This window comes from Andrographis paniculata, unplaced genomic scaffold, assembly GCF_009805555.1.
Source record: "Andrographis paniculata isolate CXL003 unplaced genomic scaffold, ASM980555v1 Contig15END, whole genome shotgun sequence".
In the NCBI taxonomy this organism is placed as follows: Eukaryota; Viridiplantae; Streptophyta; class Magnoliopsida; order Lamiales; family Acanthaceae; genus Andrographis; species Andrographis paniculata.
This window is the reverse complement of record NW_026137435.1, coordinates 139,781-157,867: the sequence shown is the minus strand read 5'-3', so window position 1 is coordinate 157,867 and position 18,087 is coordinate 139,781. Positions and strand designations below refer to the sequence as shown.

At 36.4% G+C, this 18,087-nt stretch overlaps 3 protein-coding genes across 3 annotated transcripts; 1 reads left to right on the top strand and 2 right to left on the bottom strand.

The window, feature by feature from the left end:
- Positions 1-75: 75 nt before the first annotated feature.
- LOC127262101 (dynamin-related protein 5A) lies at positions 76-6,570 on the bottom strand. Its single transcript, XM_051290629.1, has 15 exons — positions 6,132-6,570; positions 5,371-5,434; positions 5,156-5,260; positions 4,816-4,917; positions 4,105-4,155; positions 3,922-3,983; positions 3,389-3,479; positions 3,172-3,236; positions 2,889-3,083; positions 2,243-2,362; positions 1,974-2,044; positions 1,654-1,879; positions 1,075-1,125; positions 659-887; positions 76-576 (listed from the first exon to the last, which is right to left on the bottom strand). Exons 1-15 carry the CDS (start codon positions 6,258-6,260, stop codon positions 308-310), a joined length of 1,830 nt encoding a protein of 609 aa, XP_051146586.1. The 5' UTR covers positions 6,261-6,570; the 3' UTR covers positions 76-307.
- A 1,563-nt stretch (positions 6,571-8,133) lies between these two features.
- LOC127261737 (phosphatidylinositol 4-kinase gamma 4) lies at positions 8,134-11,353 on the top strand. Its single transcript, XM_051290090.1, has 2 exons — positions 8,134-10,123; positions 10,652-11,353. The coding sequence occupies exons 1-2, from the start codon at positions 8,756-8,758 to the stop codon at positions 11,036-11,038; spliced, it is 1,755 nt and encodes a 584-aa protein (XP_051146047.1). The 5' UTR covers positions 8,134-8,755; the 3' UTR covers positions 11,039-11,353.
- A 203-nt stretch (positions 11,354-11,556) lies between these two features.
- Positions 11,557-17,256, bottom strand: LOC127261745 (E3 ubiquitin-protein ligase SINAT5-like). The gene is made up of 3 exons (XM_051290105.1): positions 16,519-17,256; positions 12,294-12,680; positions 11,557-12,121 (listed from the first exon to the last, which is right to left on the bottom strand). The coding sequence occupies exons 1-3, from the start codon at positions 16,726-16,728 to the stop codon at positions 11,759-11,761; spliced, it is 960 nt and encodes a 319-aa protein (XP_051146062.1). The 5' UTR covers positions 16,729-17,256; the 3' UTR covers positions 11,557-11,758.
- Positions 17,257-18,087: the final 831 nt, after the last annotated feature.

Sequence of the window (18,087 nt, the reverse complement as noted above, 5' to 3'; positions counted from 1 at the left end):
GTGCATACGCACGAGACGGTTTCATGGCTACCATGCATGTTTTAATTAAAAGTCATAGAGTGTGCAAACCAAAAATAATAAAATAAGGACAAGTATTATCATAACCAAAATCACGTAGTAGTAGTAGATGATGATTCAATGAGATTTCACGCTAGTGTACAAAGAATATAACTAGATCAATCGACCAAACAAATAAACATTAAAGGTAAAAGGGCGGGCGAGCGATCGAGGTGGTTCAAATGCGTAATGCAGAAATAAAACAGTAGAGTAGAGTAGAGTAGAGTACAAACCTATTCATTCGTTCATCTTACTTGGACCAAGCCACAGAATCAATCTCAGCCTGCGCCGCTCTGTACAGCTCCAGCCTTTTTGCGAGCGATGTCCGGCGCTGCATGATTGCCGGATCCTCGTCCAACAGTTTGCCCAGATGCCTAGCTTCCTTCGTCCCTAGTTCTGTAAAAAAATGATCCAGCAGGCTGCGCTTCGCCTCTCGGACTTGGCAATAAACTACTGATTTCGGAATCGAGTTTCTCAAACTTGCACACACCATATTCACATAAGACAGCACATTTGTTGCTGCGCACAAAACGTAATATTTCAATAATACTGAAATAGAACAAAGATTAAAAAAATAATAAAAAATGCAACTATTACTCACCTATTCTGCGTAGATACGAGTCATTGTATCTATCGAAAATTGAATGGGTGGGATTCCCGCCTTTCTCCACGTCTTGAGGAAGTTTCCGGAAGAAATCTACAGTCAGGTAACAGCACTCCATTTCTACTAGCTGTAGAGCGGCTTTTCTGCTTTCTTCCTTCATTCTGTTCAAGGAATCGATCGCAGCATTCCCAACCTCGACCCTGAGAGAGGGGTACTGCTTCAGCTCCTGCCCAATCAACAGAGAGATACATTTATTAATTCTATAACTCACACAGCCATACGGTTTTACTAGTAGAGATTTATTTCCAATTCCAACCTGCCGAAGAACCTCTAGCAATGTTAACAAATGAAATCTGAAGATCAAACTAACAAAAAAGCACTGTAATTCTAAACCAAATGGGCTCAAGACTCACAGATGTTTCATTCATCGACTTGTGAACAAGGTCCTTCAGGATTGCATGGACCTGTAAAGACAACATCAACAGGTTTGTAAAGCAGCTTGTCATAATCGACTCAGCTGATTGATAATAGATAGTGCTGTCAGAATCAACTTCAAAAAGCCCTCTCGATGAACCAGGAAATATAATAAAGTACACATCTTTATTTCAATGATTTGTGAAAACCCAAGAACTATGGTAGAAGCATCAAGTTGCACACTAAAATTAAGCAGAACCATCACCCAACATTAGTCTTTTCATCAATGTCAGAAGACTAATTTTCTACATTCATCTTATGTAATGGCAAAAGTAAATCTGCTTCATTATATATTTAATAAATAAATAAAGAGACCTAAACCAGTTATAAAGGATGAGGCCAAAAAAATATAGAGAAAATCGCTGTGTTAAAAATCAGTTGGCAGAAACAGTAGCACCAGCCATCATCATAGTGACTTTTGACATAATGCTGGAAATAAATTAATCCTGGTATAAACGTATAAATTGTGCAAACAAATGCCATGTTTATATTAACATTACAATGCTGAAATTTCATACCGCATCGACAGCAGCTTCGGCAGGACCTTTAATTGTGAGCAGGGCGGTCTCAATGAGACGACGGTAACCTTGTTCTGGGGCTATAAGATGAGGCTGATAACCATCAGCTTCAGTAATCAATTTTCGTACATTTTCCATAGCAAGATGCTTATCAAACTGCAAACGCTTCAACGCAGCAGGCAATTGGTTATCAAAGACATTATTTATATTATCACCGCCTGGACGTCTGCAAAATCAGATAACAAAAGGAAGGATCAAAATACATTATGCAAAGTATTTTGCACTACGAAGGTATGTATCAAAAAATCACAGATGCATACACTCCATCAAGGTGCTCCTTGAATATTCCATCAAATGTACGGCAAATTTCCATGATCATGTACAATTTTCCCTGCATTATTACCCATATTTGTCAAGGTATTGATTATTAAATCATGCAGCATGTTTGATATTGAAGATAGCATCCTTAGTGGATATAAGAATTCCTAGAAAGAACAGAAACAGCCAGGTCCAATCAAGAGAATACAAAGGAGTCATTGCTATATAACTGAGATTAAATAGCCAAAGAATGAGCAAGGAAAAAACTTACTCCAGCATCGTTTGCAATGGGCTTTCCCAGACGACTCAACTCAGATTCCAGCTCAATAATAGTTTTGTTGATTAGGGACTGAAGGCCTGGAATTCGGGATTTGATAACGGTTTCCAAATGCTAGATTAGCAAGAAATACAAGCATCAGTAATCGGACTTAAAATTTTGACCCAAGGAGCAACAGTCAATAAAACCAAACTTGTTCCCAATTTAATTTACCAAATGCATAGCAACATATAGGACTCAATAGAGTCAATGCTATAGCATGTGTCTAGGTCAAAAGAGAGAAAACTTCTGGTGTGTTCTTTTTTTCAAAACAAACCAACACATTTCTCCAAAAAAATTAATATATTACACTTATTTTTATATTAACTGCACAATTTTCTATACCTCACATAAAAAAATATTTTTTCAAACTATTTTACAAAACAAACAAACCCTTCACTTGTCTAACATTTGAGCATACCAGTCAAATAAGCACAAATTGTAGCGAGAATGATCATTTTAGAAATTTCTTCAAGACAAGTATTTCAAGTTTCAACCAAGTTCAATCTTCTTATCACAAATTTAAGAACAAACCTGATTTGCAATAGTTTACATAGCTATACCTAAACCAAAATGTTATAAATGGCAACATGAAACTTACTTTGGACAAGACTTTCCCCAGATACTCTGAACCCATCCTGTTAGCAAGATGTTTGTACTCTGGGGATTGAGCAAAATAATCCCGCTCTCTACGTCTTGCAGCAATCATGTCGACATTCTTGTTAATGTCTTGTTGAGAGCGATTAACAACACCTATCCATGGGAACTGCAACCTATATGCTTTTCCTTCCAAAATCTAAGAATTCAAATAAAAAGTAGTCATATGGAAAGTATATAAACCTTTTACAACACCAGGAGAATACAATCTATAATTTTGAACTTACATCTACAGCATCAGTACCCTTGTCCATAAGGTCAATCTTGGTTAGAACTCCAAATGTCCTCTCTCCTGAGAAAGAATAGTAAAAACAGTTTACAATAAAACACATGTAATAAAGATTATTTCAAGTAAAACTTTTGAAGAGTAGCATAAGGCTGGTGTATTGTGCAAGTTGTGGAAACATGATCACAAACCAGTATATCAGTTTGTACTCATTTTACCTTTTGGGTCTACTTCACGGGAAATTTTAATGGCATCCGAAGTTGCAAGATCTTGGTTGGCTGGAGAAATTGCCAGAATAATACAGTTGGGCTGAAAATACATTTATGGGCATAAATATCAACACCATTCAACTAATAAAAAAATTCAAAAATCAAATAATGTGTCCTATGAGGTCTACTTCATTTTACAATTAAGGCAAACAAAAGAATCTTCTAGACTCCATTGTCTTTTATGCTTAACCTTGTGTACACTTCTCTAAGTTGAAAGTAATATAAAAAAGTAAATATGTATGATCCAAGTATATTACATTCACAAATTTGAAAGACTTCCAATCTCAAAAGTGTACCGCACGAACCCATAAATCTAAAATGAGTTTCTCATGATTAGAAAAAGGACAAAAAAAGGACATAGTTGACAACTAGACAAACTGGAAATATGAGTAATATGAATCATAGATTCGTACAACATTTTGAAGTATGAACATAGAATACTATCTTTCATGAAAATTACATTAACAATAGTAATGGAGTACCTTTTCAATATAAGATCGGACCATGTTCTCAATATCCATCACAATGCTGTCTGGCTGGCCCTCTATGATAAACCAGTATATCAATTGCTAAGTTTATTTTTTGAAGGTACTATGATAGAACTGACAGTGTGTGGTAGTGATGATGATAATAATAATAATAATAATAATGCTAAAATAACTCACCAACGGCCACCTTAGTAAGTCCAGGAAGATCAATCAATGTTAAATTCACAACTGCAATAACAAGAACATGAAATTACTCACTATTCGCTACATCTATTATTGGCCACTTCCAATTAAAAGTAGATCTACAATTGGAGCTGGATAAGGAACTAGAAATAAACTAGGACCTCAATGGAAAGATAATTGAACTGAATAACTATCTTTATAAGAAGAAAAATTAAGGGGCATGGGTGCTTGTGTATGCCTGAAAGACACAATAACAAGAGCAATGTCTTGCAATCACCAGAAAGGTAAAAAAACTACAGATTTTATACTGTTAAAGTAGAAATAAAACACTAATAAGAGAATTCATCAAATGAAGAATGAGTTGAACAAACAAGGCCTTGAAATTATAAGTTAAATAAATTATCATGTCTTGATTTCATGTGTAGCTTTTTGTGTCTTCGGAACATAATCCACATTTCTTATTAAATTTTCAACTTTTACATCATTTATTTTACATGGGATTTTTAATTAGTGGTTTTTTTTTTTTGTTTGTGTTTTTTTTTACTTTATAGCTACATTTCTGTATAACCATCATTGCCATCATATGATTCTTAATAAAATCCAACCAGAACAAGTATCTATACACATCTCCTAGAACATCAACAAAATTATACATTGATAAATAAATAAACTAACATAAATGGGTGAGATCCAATCTACACCTACCATTTGGAGAATAAATACTAAGATAAATTGGAACAGAAGAAATCTGTTTAGTGCGTCCTGTTTCTCTATCAGTTTCATCAGCGATCTCCTTCCTCACAGCAGCTGTACATAATTAATTAATTAAATAATAATCAGATTCTCAAATCAGTATAATATGCGATATATTCATTCACTCTGGGGAAAAACTCACTCTAGAAACAAGAAGTAGGAGAAAATAATATGTATGGCTAATCCACATATATACTATCCGATCAGAACTCAATGAAGTATCTGTGGAATCTTCTCAGTGCTTCTAAATGAAATTTGATCCACAGACAGATGAATTGATGATGGAACTTACCAAAATCGGTGAATCTTTTCCTAGGAAGATGGCCAAATTCTGCATATTCTCTACCTTCCTCTAGCTTATGAAGCTGCAAGACAAGTGGACGTCGAGTAACAATACCTGTATATCATGTATAAAATCAGCAGTGACAATATTGTGAGCCAATGTGCCAAAAGGTGTTTTCACATATCAGAAATGGCATGCTTTGACATGTAAGAACACTAGTTTACCAGATCCACGAGGTAAGAAGTCCTTCCCAACAATACTTTCGAGTACAGAGGACTTTCCAGAACTCTGCACAAAATAAATAGTAGATGTATTTAAACCAAAAACATATTTAACATCAAGTGGAAAGAGTGTCAAAACAAAGTGCAATTTACAATTTACAGGATAGCTGTAGCGATACTGCAGAAATCTTTAGAAAACTAATACAGAGTATCTGCAGAATTCAAAAATATAAGGCACTCAAAAAACTAGTTGCATCACAAGGAAACAGATCGTATCTACACCATCTATTTGGTATTGAAAATCAAACCCCCAATACTTTCAGAGAAAATATTCAGCAAGCGTTCAGTTACACCAAGGGATGCTCTGTAAACGTAGATCAGTATAACTATCGGGAGAAATGCATGTTCGATTAAGTTTAAAGAACTGTGAAACTATAGAAAAGTAAACCCTAATGAAAGCTATTTCCAGAACAAACCACTTCAAATGGTCATACTACAACTTTGAGCCTGCCTCAACAGTTTTGAGAACAAAAAATGACAGGATAACCCTACAATAGAGATAAACAAACTAAAAAATTGAACACGCTTAAGACGTAGATCTAAGCTCCAAGGCGCTAGAAATAGCATCAACCATCATCGGTTTAAACAAAGATTGATGCGAATCTATCTATACAGTATACACAACCGATGAAGACAAGAGAAACTAAACCAAATCAAATTCGGTAGATCCGCATAAAAAAAAAATGAAAGAAAATCAATCGAACCTGTCCGCCGACAACAGCTATAGAAGGCAGAGCATCCCAGAGAGTAGGCAAGGCACTCTCATCGCCGTAATCCCCGAGCGCGGTGCACGCCCTCTGCAATCGGTTCACCAACGAAATCAAGCTCTCCATATCCCCTCCAAGTCAGTTCCCAGTCAATGATATACGATATGATACGATACGATGGGGCAGCAGTCCAGTCGCAAACTAGCGTTGGATCTGGACCTCGACCTCGACCTCGAACTCGATTGCGTAGAGAAGAAGAGATATCAAACTCAAAGTGGGGATGCAAGGAGAGATGGATCGGAGTCTGAGGAGAGTCGAAATTCAAAATTCAAACACGGTGATAATAACGGTGGCCTTTTCTGCTCTGTTCGGCTCGGAGGTTGTCTTGAAGTTGTAATAATAAGTGGGGGGGCTTGACTCGCTCTTCGCCTTTTACTCGTTACTCGTAAGGATCGGACGCTCTTCGCCTTACAAATAAAAGCTTAAATTACATTTATATTTTATTTTTAATAAAAATATATTATTATTTTTTTTAAAATAAAATATTATTTAAATAAAAATTAAATCAATACATCTGGTAATAAAAAATTTTTAATATGTTACACATGAATGAATAACGGATTTGTTTAGATAGGAATTTATGAGGTTTTTAGGAATTTAAAAGTTTGAAAAAAAAATAAAAAATTACTATTTAATTTGATATTTTGTGAAAAAATATATATTTAATATAATATTTTTTAAAAAATAAATAAAGTATTAAATGAATGAAATTGTGTTGTGTAAATAGAGCAATTTGGCTCATGTTTATCCACTTTCAATCCAGTTTAAATATACAATACATATAACATATAGTTTAATAATACGTAATATAATTTCATGTAGTATAATATATATATATTAATTTTAGTACAATAGTTAAATACATTAAGGGTGTGTTTGTTTGGGGGTTTGGATTTTGAGTTAGAGATTTGAATAGTAAAAATTTTGAATTTGAATAGTTGTACAATATGATATAAATAGGTATTAATGTGATATTTTGAATATAAAATTAAATTGATTTTTAATAAAAAATATAAGAATAATAAATAGATTTTTGATTTAATTTTTTTTTAAAAAAAAATGAGATGAATAATGATTGGACCGTCGATCTATATGATGCTTTATAGGTCTTACTTCTTAGCTAATAGTAATATTCACTAAAATTATGTAAAATAATTACTTTTATACTTTATTCATTTTGAATATAACGTTACGTTTAAGGTTACTGTAAATATAAGTATTAGTAAAATTAATTTTAATATAATATAAATAATTATAAATTAAAATTAATTTTAGTTAAAGTTTTAAAAATTAAAAATTATAAAATTTAAAATCTAATTAAAATATAGTATAATTTATTTCAGAAAAATGATAGTACTATTCAATATGTGACGGACCTTAATGAAAGTACTGTAGGAAATTAGACTAATCTTGCTAAAAGGACAAGTAAAATTTCCTAATCTTGCTCAAAAAGACAACTAAGGGTGTGTTTGTTTAAGATTTTCTTTTAAAAATTTATTTTAATTCAAAACTTTTTACTATTTAAATATCAATTTAAAATTCAAAACTACTGAACAAACGCACCCTAAGGGTGTGTTCGTTTGATGGATTTGGATTAAATTCCACTATTCATCCAAAATTTTCCCCCCAAAAACATCAAATCAAACACCTATTTTTTATTTTTTATATTATACTAAAAATCAATTTTACATTCAAAACATCACATCATCACCTATTTATATCACATCATACAACTATTCAAATTCAAAATTTTTACTATTCAAATCCCAACTCAAAATTCAAACCCCCAAACAAACACACCCTAAGTTTACATCGAGTCGAGGTATGTATGCTAGGACTAAATTGTATTCTTCGATTAGAATAATAAGGTATATTTTGGAAAGTTGTAAAAATCGATTAATTAATTAATAATTATTGTTTCATTTGAAATTCATAGGCTCCTCCTCCTCTTCTCCCCGTCAAAGTCGTCATTCAACGCCTACTGCAGCCCGACGGTTCAACCACGTTTGCGCTTACCCTTTCTTCTTCTCCAATCTTCAGTTTTCCATTAACGTATACAAACCCAAAGCCATAAGAAGACACAGATCCATCCCAGTTTCCCCTTTCTCAATTCGATTGCCCCTGCGATTCCCTACTCCTTCGCCTTCGCCAACTCTGCCGAGGGGAGGGGTTTCCTCGGTGGTCACAAATCCTCTTTGTTTTCAGCTCATCTGGTTCCCAATTCGTGGAATCATTCAGTCTCAAGACGCCGTTTCCATCAAATTCTTGATGCTCCGTTCCTGAAAGCTACGCGCATTGTTTCATTTTTTTAAAAATTAAAAAAAAATAAAATTGATTTTTAGGTATTTGGCCGATTGCTGACGATATGGCCAATCACGAATCCTATTAGGGTTTGTGGGCTTTTCCATTCGAATCGGTTTAGTTTTAGGCTCGTTTTAATTAATTTAGGTTATTGTATATGCGTGATGAATATAATGGGCGTGCCGATTTGGTGAGATTTCGTATTTCAGGAGTTTAACATTTTAGGTTTTGGGATTTGAGCTGAAGGGGAATTTGTAGAAATGTCTTCTGCTGGTGTAGTTTCGATCGTCCCCTTTCGAGAGGATAGTTTGACGTTCATGCCGCCTCCATCGCCTGAATTTGATCAAGAATCCATTTCGATCTTTGTGTCAATGCCGGGTTCTTTTGTCCCAATGCAGGTTCTGGGGTCTGAATCAATTCAATCTGTGAAACTCAGGATTCAAACCTTTAAAGGCATATTCACTAGGAACCAAAAATTGGTTTGTGGAGGTAGGGCATTGTCGCGGAGCGATTCCCTTGTTCGAGACTATGATGTGAGCGATGGGAATGTTCTGCATTTGGTCCTTCGTCTGTCAGATCTTCAGGTTATTAATGTTAGCACTTGCTGTGGTAAAGAGTTCTCTTTCCATGTCGAGAGGAGCCGAAATGTTGGATATGTTAAAAGGCAGATAGCACATAAGAGAAGCTTAGAGCTTGTTGAGGAAGATCAAGAGGTTTTGCTGAATGGCAAGCCAATTGAGGATCACAGGTTGATTAATGATCTCTCCAAGGATTATACTGATGCCGTGATTCATTTCTTTGTCCGCAAGACTGCAAAAATCAGGGCTTCACCAGTTGGAAAGCACTTTGAGCTGTCTATCGAAGCACCACGGCAGAATGGCATAAGAGAGGGTGATTTAGGGAGAGAAAAGGGGTATGAACGTGATTTTGATAGTGAAAGTATTTATGCAGCGCCGAGGAAACCTCCAGACAGGCAGATAGTACTGGAGCCTGTAATTGTTAACCAGAAGATTGAGTTACCTTCAGAGATTAGGGATTTGATTGAGTCTACTCTGAATGGATTGGACAGTGGGAGTTATCCAATAAGGTCTTCCGAGGGCACTGGCGGTGCATATTTTATGCTGGATGCCTCTGGGACAAAATATGTATCTGTTTTCAAGCCAGTGGATGAGGAGCCCATGGCTGTGAATAACCCCCGAGGGCTGCCCTTGTCAGAGGATGGAGAAGGATTGAAGAAGGGCACCAGAGTTGGAGAGGGTGCAATCAGAGAGTGTGCTGTCTATTTACTGGATCATCCAAAGGGTGGTCGGCGCACTCTCTATGCTGACACATGGGGCTTTGCGGGGGTCCCTCCAACTGTCTATGTCAGATGCCTCCACGAAGGTTTTAATCATCAAGGAGGTGTATCTATCAAGTGTGGCTCCTTGCAAATGTTCATGGAGAATAATGGGAGCTGTGAGGATATAGGCCCTAGTGCCTTCCCTGTCCAGGAGGTGCACAAGATTGCTGTTCTGGATATGAGGATGGCCAATGCAGATAGGCATGCTGGGAATATATTAGTCAGCAAAGATGAGTATGGTCAAATTAAGCTTATCCCCATTGACCATGGCTATTGCTTACCATATACTGTAAGTTTTCTTTCTCTGTTCGACTTATTGCTGGGCTCTTTAATACACACACACACACACGCATATATATATATATGTATTGATCTCTGCTAGTTTTCATGGAAACTTCTGGTTTTTATGGCCCAACATCAGGTTAGGTCGAGACAATTAAAATCAATTTGTGCTTCCCACTGTGAATCAGTGCAAAGAAACAGTGTATTTTCCTTTGATAGAGTAGCTAAATTCTATAATAATATTTTGCTGTTTTGGCGGAAGCTATTAGAGTTTTGAAAGTTTGAAATGATATACTCCATGGCTGGTAATGATGAAATAATACATCAAGTGCACCTGCCTATTGGCCGTACATCTTTGTGGCCCTTGTTATTTTATTCTCAAATGACTAATTGTCGTGGAGCTTCTTGCATAGAATACTTAATTAGTGAAATTGTGGAGTTCCTCACATATAAGTCTGTAATTAGTTATACTTTATGAGTACCATTTGTAGGTTGTGCAGAATTCACTACTGATGATCATCCTTATCCTTGACAGTTTGAAGATTGTACATTTGACTGGCTCTACTGGCCTCAAGCTCGTCAGCCTTTCAGCTCAGACACAATTGAATACATAAGGTCAATGGATGCAGAAGAAGACATTGCCTTGCTCAAATTCTATGGGTGGGAGTTATCCCCTGAGTGTGCTCGTGTGCTACGCATCTCCACCATGCTTCTGAAGAAAGGCGCAGAGAAGGGACTCACGGCATTTACCATAGGCAATATGATGTGCAGAGAAACAATAAGGAAGGAATCTGTGATTGAGGAGATAGTTAGGGAAGCTCAGGACTGTGTGCTCCCAGGCTCGAGCGAAGCAGCATTCCTTGAGTCTGTCTCCATCATCATGGATCGCCGCCTTGAGCGCAGCGTACTCAACTCTAATTAGTAAACCTTACATAAGTGTGTGTCTATGTTTATAGTATGTTATCTCCTCAGCGTTGCCTCACCCGCACATACCTCCTATTGTGAATGTCTGTTCTTTAAGTTAAGTTACTCGAGTCGGTGTCTCAGGGATGATCATCTCACCTGATTTATGTGTGATTTTAGTTCAGCACTCTTGACCTCATAATAATGATATCCGGACTTGGGTTAGTTCTGATATGTAGTCCCTTCGGGTAATCCATCCGGACTCCCTCCATTATTATGTCAATGTTGCTTTCGAGCTCTGTGATTGTTGAAAGAATGATCTGTTGAATTTTCATTTTTCAGTTGTTCCCTTTCCATTTTGAAAATACTCTTCTGTTACATATGTATGTAAAGAGGAAACAAATTAAATCAAACACATTACCTGACTTCAAACTCCCAACTCTTCAAATTGTAAGAGAACTTAAGGCAGCTTGCTTAACCTTTCTTGAAATTCAGAAAGTTCGGAAAACACACGTTCTTACAGCATCAACAGTGTCATAATTAGACAGGAAACCCCTTTTCAAGAAACAACAGTACACTCCCAAGAAATGTAAGAATACACATTGTTACTGGCAACATCCAAAGAAGATAAAAGGAAGGTTTAAAGCACAGGAGACTGGCTGAGAGATAGAGATTGCTGAAGCCCAGACATAAATGAAGCATAGGCAGCAATTCTTCTTGTTATAATTATTGTTATTAACTAAGTGCACAAATTGGGCACACATGCTCCACCATCCAAGCTATGTTGTTCCTTCCATATTCGCCCTGTCACTCGTAGCTTAAGTTCTTTCCTGTCACCCCCGGAGAAAAACAGTGCCATGTTGCGCTGTATAATGAGGCCATCATGGCTGTCCCGCACCTTTCTGTGGCTATCTCTGATGCTCCGAGGGGTGCCTTCCCATATCAGCTTTCGACCATTCCCACCTACCTCCAAACTGTAGCTATAGTTCCGAGCATCCACTTCATCACCCATGAACCGAAGGAAAGCCATGTAGACAGGAGCCATTCCAAGTTGAAACGCTTCGAAGTGTAGACAGAAGTACTGGCCGAAACAATGGAAAACCTGCACAAGGAAAAAGACACTCACTACAGGCCAGTTTGCTCGGGCTTAAAGTATTCCTGAGGCTTGATTTGCAGAAGGTATATACAGAAACTCGACAAGAGATGGTAATAACATCATTTTTTTTTGTTTTTATGCAGCAGAGTCGAGCATACATCTAAAAAAAAGTACTTACTGTCAGCATCCAAGTTGCATTTTCTACATCACGAGGATTTGATTTGACATAACGATGATTGAAGGTGCACCCAGAATGCATATCCACCTTGTGATCATCTCTCAAGTGAGCAACTAGGTATGGGATATCGCCAACAACAGAGCACTCCGAGCCAGCATAGGGACAGTTGTATGGCCTAAAGCTGCAGATAGCCTCATGCTTCAACTTGCTATAGTAAGGGAAGACCTCTGGGCACCCAAGGGAAGAATACTTGCATGAAAGTTCAAGCGATTCAGCCACCTTTTCGAGAGCCAGGCACCTTATATCACCTAGCTCCTGTCTACAAGTCGGGCATCGGTTGTGAACCCTTGCCTTACACGTGGAACATAGAGTGTGGCCATTGTGGCACTGCAGCAATCAACTTGATGTTAGGGTAGCTTCAATAAAATGTAATCAGGACAGTGCCAAACTCACACAAATTACAATAACAGGATCGGTTCACTTGAAGGCAATGATTAGGCACCCAGTCAACAAGATTGCAATAAACTTTGCATGGTTACATTTCATCAATCAGGTGAATTGGGAAAATGGTTTAACAAATAAGTGACAAATTTGAAGAAAGCTTCACATCAGATCACCTACTAGGCGAGATATCAAATAAGAAACAAGACCCAAACTATAGTAAGATTGATGTAATCAAATATTAGTGCGACTTCCTACTAGTTTAGACCAGATGTAATGTTTGGGAGTCTCGTTCAAATTCCCACAATCACCCATACATACGGAAGTGTTCTACATGCAAGTCTTCATGAAACAAATCGATGTCTGTATGTGAGAGGACAGTACAGGTAGAAGAAACTCATAGTCTTTGCTCTAAGCATTCGCACCCAAAGATTCATTTGATGCATACTAGTTTATCTCAGCATTTGCAATTGCACCCACAGTTTATATTGGCTTCTCCTATCTTGGTAGTGCACTATTACTTAAAACTTCAGACATGGCCACAAATTTTTGGTTGGCTCCCACTAACCTCATCCTCGGGGAACACTCTCTAATGCACTAAGTATTCCATCAATGGTGTGTAATTCCTATGCCTCACAACCCCATCGGTTAAAATCTCCTTGACAACCTTGTCATATGGCACTTACATCCCTATCAATGCTCTCCCAGTCCGGCTTGGATCCTGCCTTTATGGTATGGCTTTAGCATCAAATGTATAATGGCTCCAATATTCTTTGCTATGATAAATAATCCCCCATAACATTGAGTCAAACCTTAGTGACACCTTGAATCTCCCGTGTTGGTAAAATGTCACTAATACTTGGTCACCTTTGAACTCTTGGTCCGTTCTCTTCTAGTCCTCATTTTTTCACCCTCTTTTGGACCTTCTCACAGGCAGGTATGATCTTACCAACCCTTGACAAAGTGGAATGGTAGTAGGCTATATCCTTTGTAACCACCAAGTTCTTTTGTGTTGCTTGTTGGAAACCAAGTATGTTTTGAGTAGGCTTTTCCTCATATTTTCATTTTTTGTAAGTTAAAGCAAAATTGTGCAACCCGCTGATAGTTGGTTTTCCACCTTGTCTTACTAGCACACTAAAAAAGTCTAAACATAATTGTCTAGATCTTCTTTCATGTTCAGCCATTAGAACCTCTTCTACAATAGTACTAAGGTCGGTGATTGCCAGCATGTACCACATATTTGCTATCATTACGATATCTCATATTGACTGCCCTTATGCCAACATATACATCCAGAACTTGTTATGGAAAAAAACAAGCCATTCTTCAATGAGAATCACTTCATCTTATCCTTCTCATTTAGGTCATATAAGCCTTGCACTTGTTTGTCATACACTAAGCCTTCCCTAATCTAGCCTATGATGTTTTCTTACATCATACACTATGGATTTGCCACTATGTGTCTCTTTCTTTGGTGGTACTCAATTTCATACTTGAATTATGAAATCCAACAAACACACTTGTTTATTAGTTAGTGTTTTTGTTCTTTTTTTTAGATTGGAAATACCTTAGTGTTCGGTTTTCAGCGACAATCTTGGTAGGAATCCCCACTTTCATGTATTGCTCCCACACTTTTAGGCAATGCAGTGAATGCACTACCATAAGCATCTTCTTCTCATGTGTCATTGTCTCTCTATATCCACCAATTTGTGGCTCTAGTATGCCATTGGATGATCATATTGCATTAGAACTCCTCCATGGCAGCACCTGATGCACCCACCATTACTTAAAACAACTTTGAGAAGCCCAGAAGCACGGGAACCAGCTCCTTGTTGATCGACACTTTTATCTCTGTAAATGCCTTAGGGATTTTTCACATGTTATTCAAGTGCACCATGATCAATAAGTGTTCCTTGATGAACTAAAGGTAATCGTTCCAAAAGAAAAGACCTTAGTTCTAATAGGACTTTAATGTTACCCCCTCCATTATCGTCTTTCCATTGTCATGTCCATCTTTGTGTTTTCATTGCCCACAATATGCCTTAAAAATCTAACCTCCTATAGGTCGAACTTGCACTTGGTTTTGAAAACTTTTCACGGACCAAATTATTCCTACTTTAATACACCCTATGAAACCTAACAACTTCTCAACTATAGCAAAAACAATGTTAATTCAACCTTACGAATACAATCAAATTTAGAAGTTTGGGAAAATATATAGACCGTTATCTCATATTTTGCATCAAATAGAATTTCTAACACATCCCAAACAGGTTCGTTTGGTTTTGATTTGGGTTTGGGTTTTTCTATTAAAGTTTTGATTTAGGGTGTGTTTGTTTGAGAGATTTTGCCAAAAATCCACTATTCATCCAAAATTTTCCCCCAAAAAAGATCACATCAAACACCAATTTTCATTTTTTATATTATTCTAAAAATCAATTTTACATTCAAAACATCACATCAATACTTATTTATATCACATCATACAACTATTTCAATTCAAAATCTTTACTATTCAAATCTCAACTCAAAATCCAAACCTCCAAACAAACACACCCTTAGTATTTCAATATGATATTTTATGAGAACTAGTGTATCTTTATTAGAAACCTTTATTAGAAACCGTGCAAGCGATTTTGGTTTCAAATAATAACCAAACATACCCATAGGTATGGTTGGTTATTGTTTCGGGTTGTGGTTGGAAGTTTCATTTTCCTGTTTGGAGTGAGATGTTCGAGTAATGTTGGAGTTATGATGTAACATATGCATGACTAAAAATAAATTTAAAATGTATATCTAAGTGTTTTTAAAGCTATAACTCTACAAAGTATATTCAATATGGATGTAGTTTTGTAACAAATAAAATTATATAATACATATTTATATATGATTAATCATTTGCATAAAAGAAAATAGAAAGTTTTGAATGTATACATTTTTTTATATAGGAAAGGGATAGAAATAGAATATTACAAGTGATCCTATTTTGACATATTTTTAAATGGTTTGAGATGATAAATGTTGGAAGCATAGTAGCAATGTTGTTTGCGTTTGCGATAACAATCATTCCCAAATAGAATACTTCTACCCTATTTTAAATAGAATTCTACAATATTCTTCTCAAGACTGCCAAATGATTTGGTTAATCTCTATGACTCAGTTCTCGGCCAAAGATGTGGCACTGGGATTCCTAACCATACCTGACATTGATGTCACAATTATAGAAAGTACAAACATAGATTTTTAAAAAAAAAGACCTATATGCTTGTCATTTCTTAAGCTTCCCAGAGTAAAATCCAGGGTAGTAAAAACTGTTCATTCTACTAAACAAATCAGCACAGAAGTATAAGTTATTAAACATCACATCTACCGTGTGTTTGCAGCCAAACCAAATAAGAAAGCAGAAGAAGAAAGGGGAGCTATTTGGGTCAATCCCAGAAACCACTTCACAAAGAATCCAATATCCCATCAAATTTAACCATAGAAGCAAGAATTACCATTTACCATTTAAGTATCTCCCTAACTAAAAATGCAGAAATTTCTAGAGAAACGGCATCTTCCACACGACAAAAACCAAGATAGTTCTGAACAGCAAACATTAAAAACAGATTCAACCTTCAAATAACGAACCCATAAAAATGGAATCTTGGCAACGCATTTTGTCCGTAATACCAGTATAATATCGAATCTTGGAAACAATCACAAGTACCCAATTAACAGAAAGTTCAAAATGGAAAAAGAATAAAAATAAAAAAAATAAAAACGAGAGCAGATTAAATTAAACCTGATGGATGGGAGGATACATAAAATTGGTGCAAACAGGGCATTCTAGAAGCTCGTGTACACTTGTGGCTGGATTAATCACCACGCCATTGCTGCCAATATTATTGCCGGGTGACTTGGAGGATGAAAACTGAGAATACGGATTTGCGGGAGAGATCTCATCTTCATCCATTCCGTCTGTGGAAGATATGCATTCTATGCTGGATTCCATTCTTGCTTTTTAAATTTCTCTGGGTTTAAATCAAAAGGGCAAAAATCCTTTCTAGAACATGAGGGTTGTGAAATATTGGGGAAATTCTCCCTATGGCTTGGCTCCCCTTCCTCTTGATGACCCTGAATCAATTCTCATCAGATTTCGAGATTTTTGGAGGGTGAACAAGAAAAAGAAAATGGAGGAGGAGGAGAGAGCCAAGGTGCTTTTCTTGATTGAGTTTCCCTTTTCTCGTCTGAATTAATATTTTTGGTGTTTCTTTTGAGAGAGAGAGAGAGAGAGACATTGAGAGAAGGGGGGAGAGAGAGAGAGTATGGGCATTGGAGGCCTTTTCCCCTTTTCTTTTTCGGCCATTAAAAACAATAATTATTATTATATGCTAATTAATCAAATGTACGATACAGCCCAAACACCTTCAAAGGGTGCATTGATTTCCATAAATATAAGCATGCTCCCATTTCTTTGCTGCTGGCCAAAGAAAAAAGATTAAAAAAAAGGAACCCCCTTTAGAAGATGTGGCCATAAATGCAGGCTGCAGGTTTTGCCAACCCCTTATTCAATATGAGTTTTGAATTCTTAAAGATTTAGGTATAACACTTCTCAACCACACCCACAATGTAAGAAAAGAACAACACTCTTCTTATTAAAAGGCTTGTCAGAAATGGGCAGCTTGGGTGCTTAAATTGGATGAGGATTCTAGTCAGACAACTGGTATGTATGCATGTAGTGTTATATCATGGAGAAACTGGCATCTTTAATTTTGGATATTTCAAAAATGTAAAACGTCTGAAATGCTAAATGGGCTTTTGTTAAACAAGTTCACTAACAAGTCGTCAGTCAAAAGCAACCTATGATGGATGCATGTCTTTGTTATTGCAAAGAAATTGGGTTGGAATTGTGCAAACATATTGGGGCTGTCATAATCATGTGTAATGATTGTGGAGAGAATTATCCACACAAAGATTTGGAATTTATGTATAATTGACATAAAATTAAAGCAAAGCTTAGATTAACAGCTAATGCTAGTCATTATTATAAAGTAAAAAGGGGCAATAGAGTAGAACAAGTTTTTGAAGCATCTTTTGCCTTAGCATGTATGTATGTAAGTTGGAATTGCAAGAAATCCATCCCTTTTTCTCTTTGGGCTTCTCTTTATCAAAGTGCACAAGATTCTTCTCCTGCAACAAACTGAGTACAGGACAGTGCAACAATATTCCCATGCTTAATGGTCAGATTCATCTTCACAATTATGACAAGATTAATATACAGAAATGTCTGAAAAGAAAGTTGAATCTTTTCAATATATTCTGTGGCAATCCCAGACTTATGGGACACTGGCATTGACTTCTTCACGCCTCA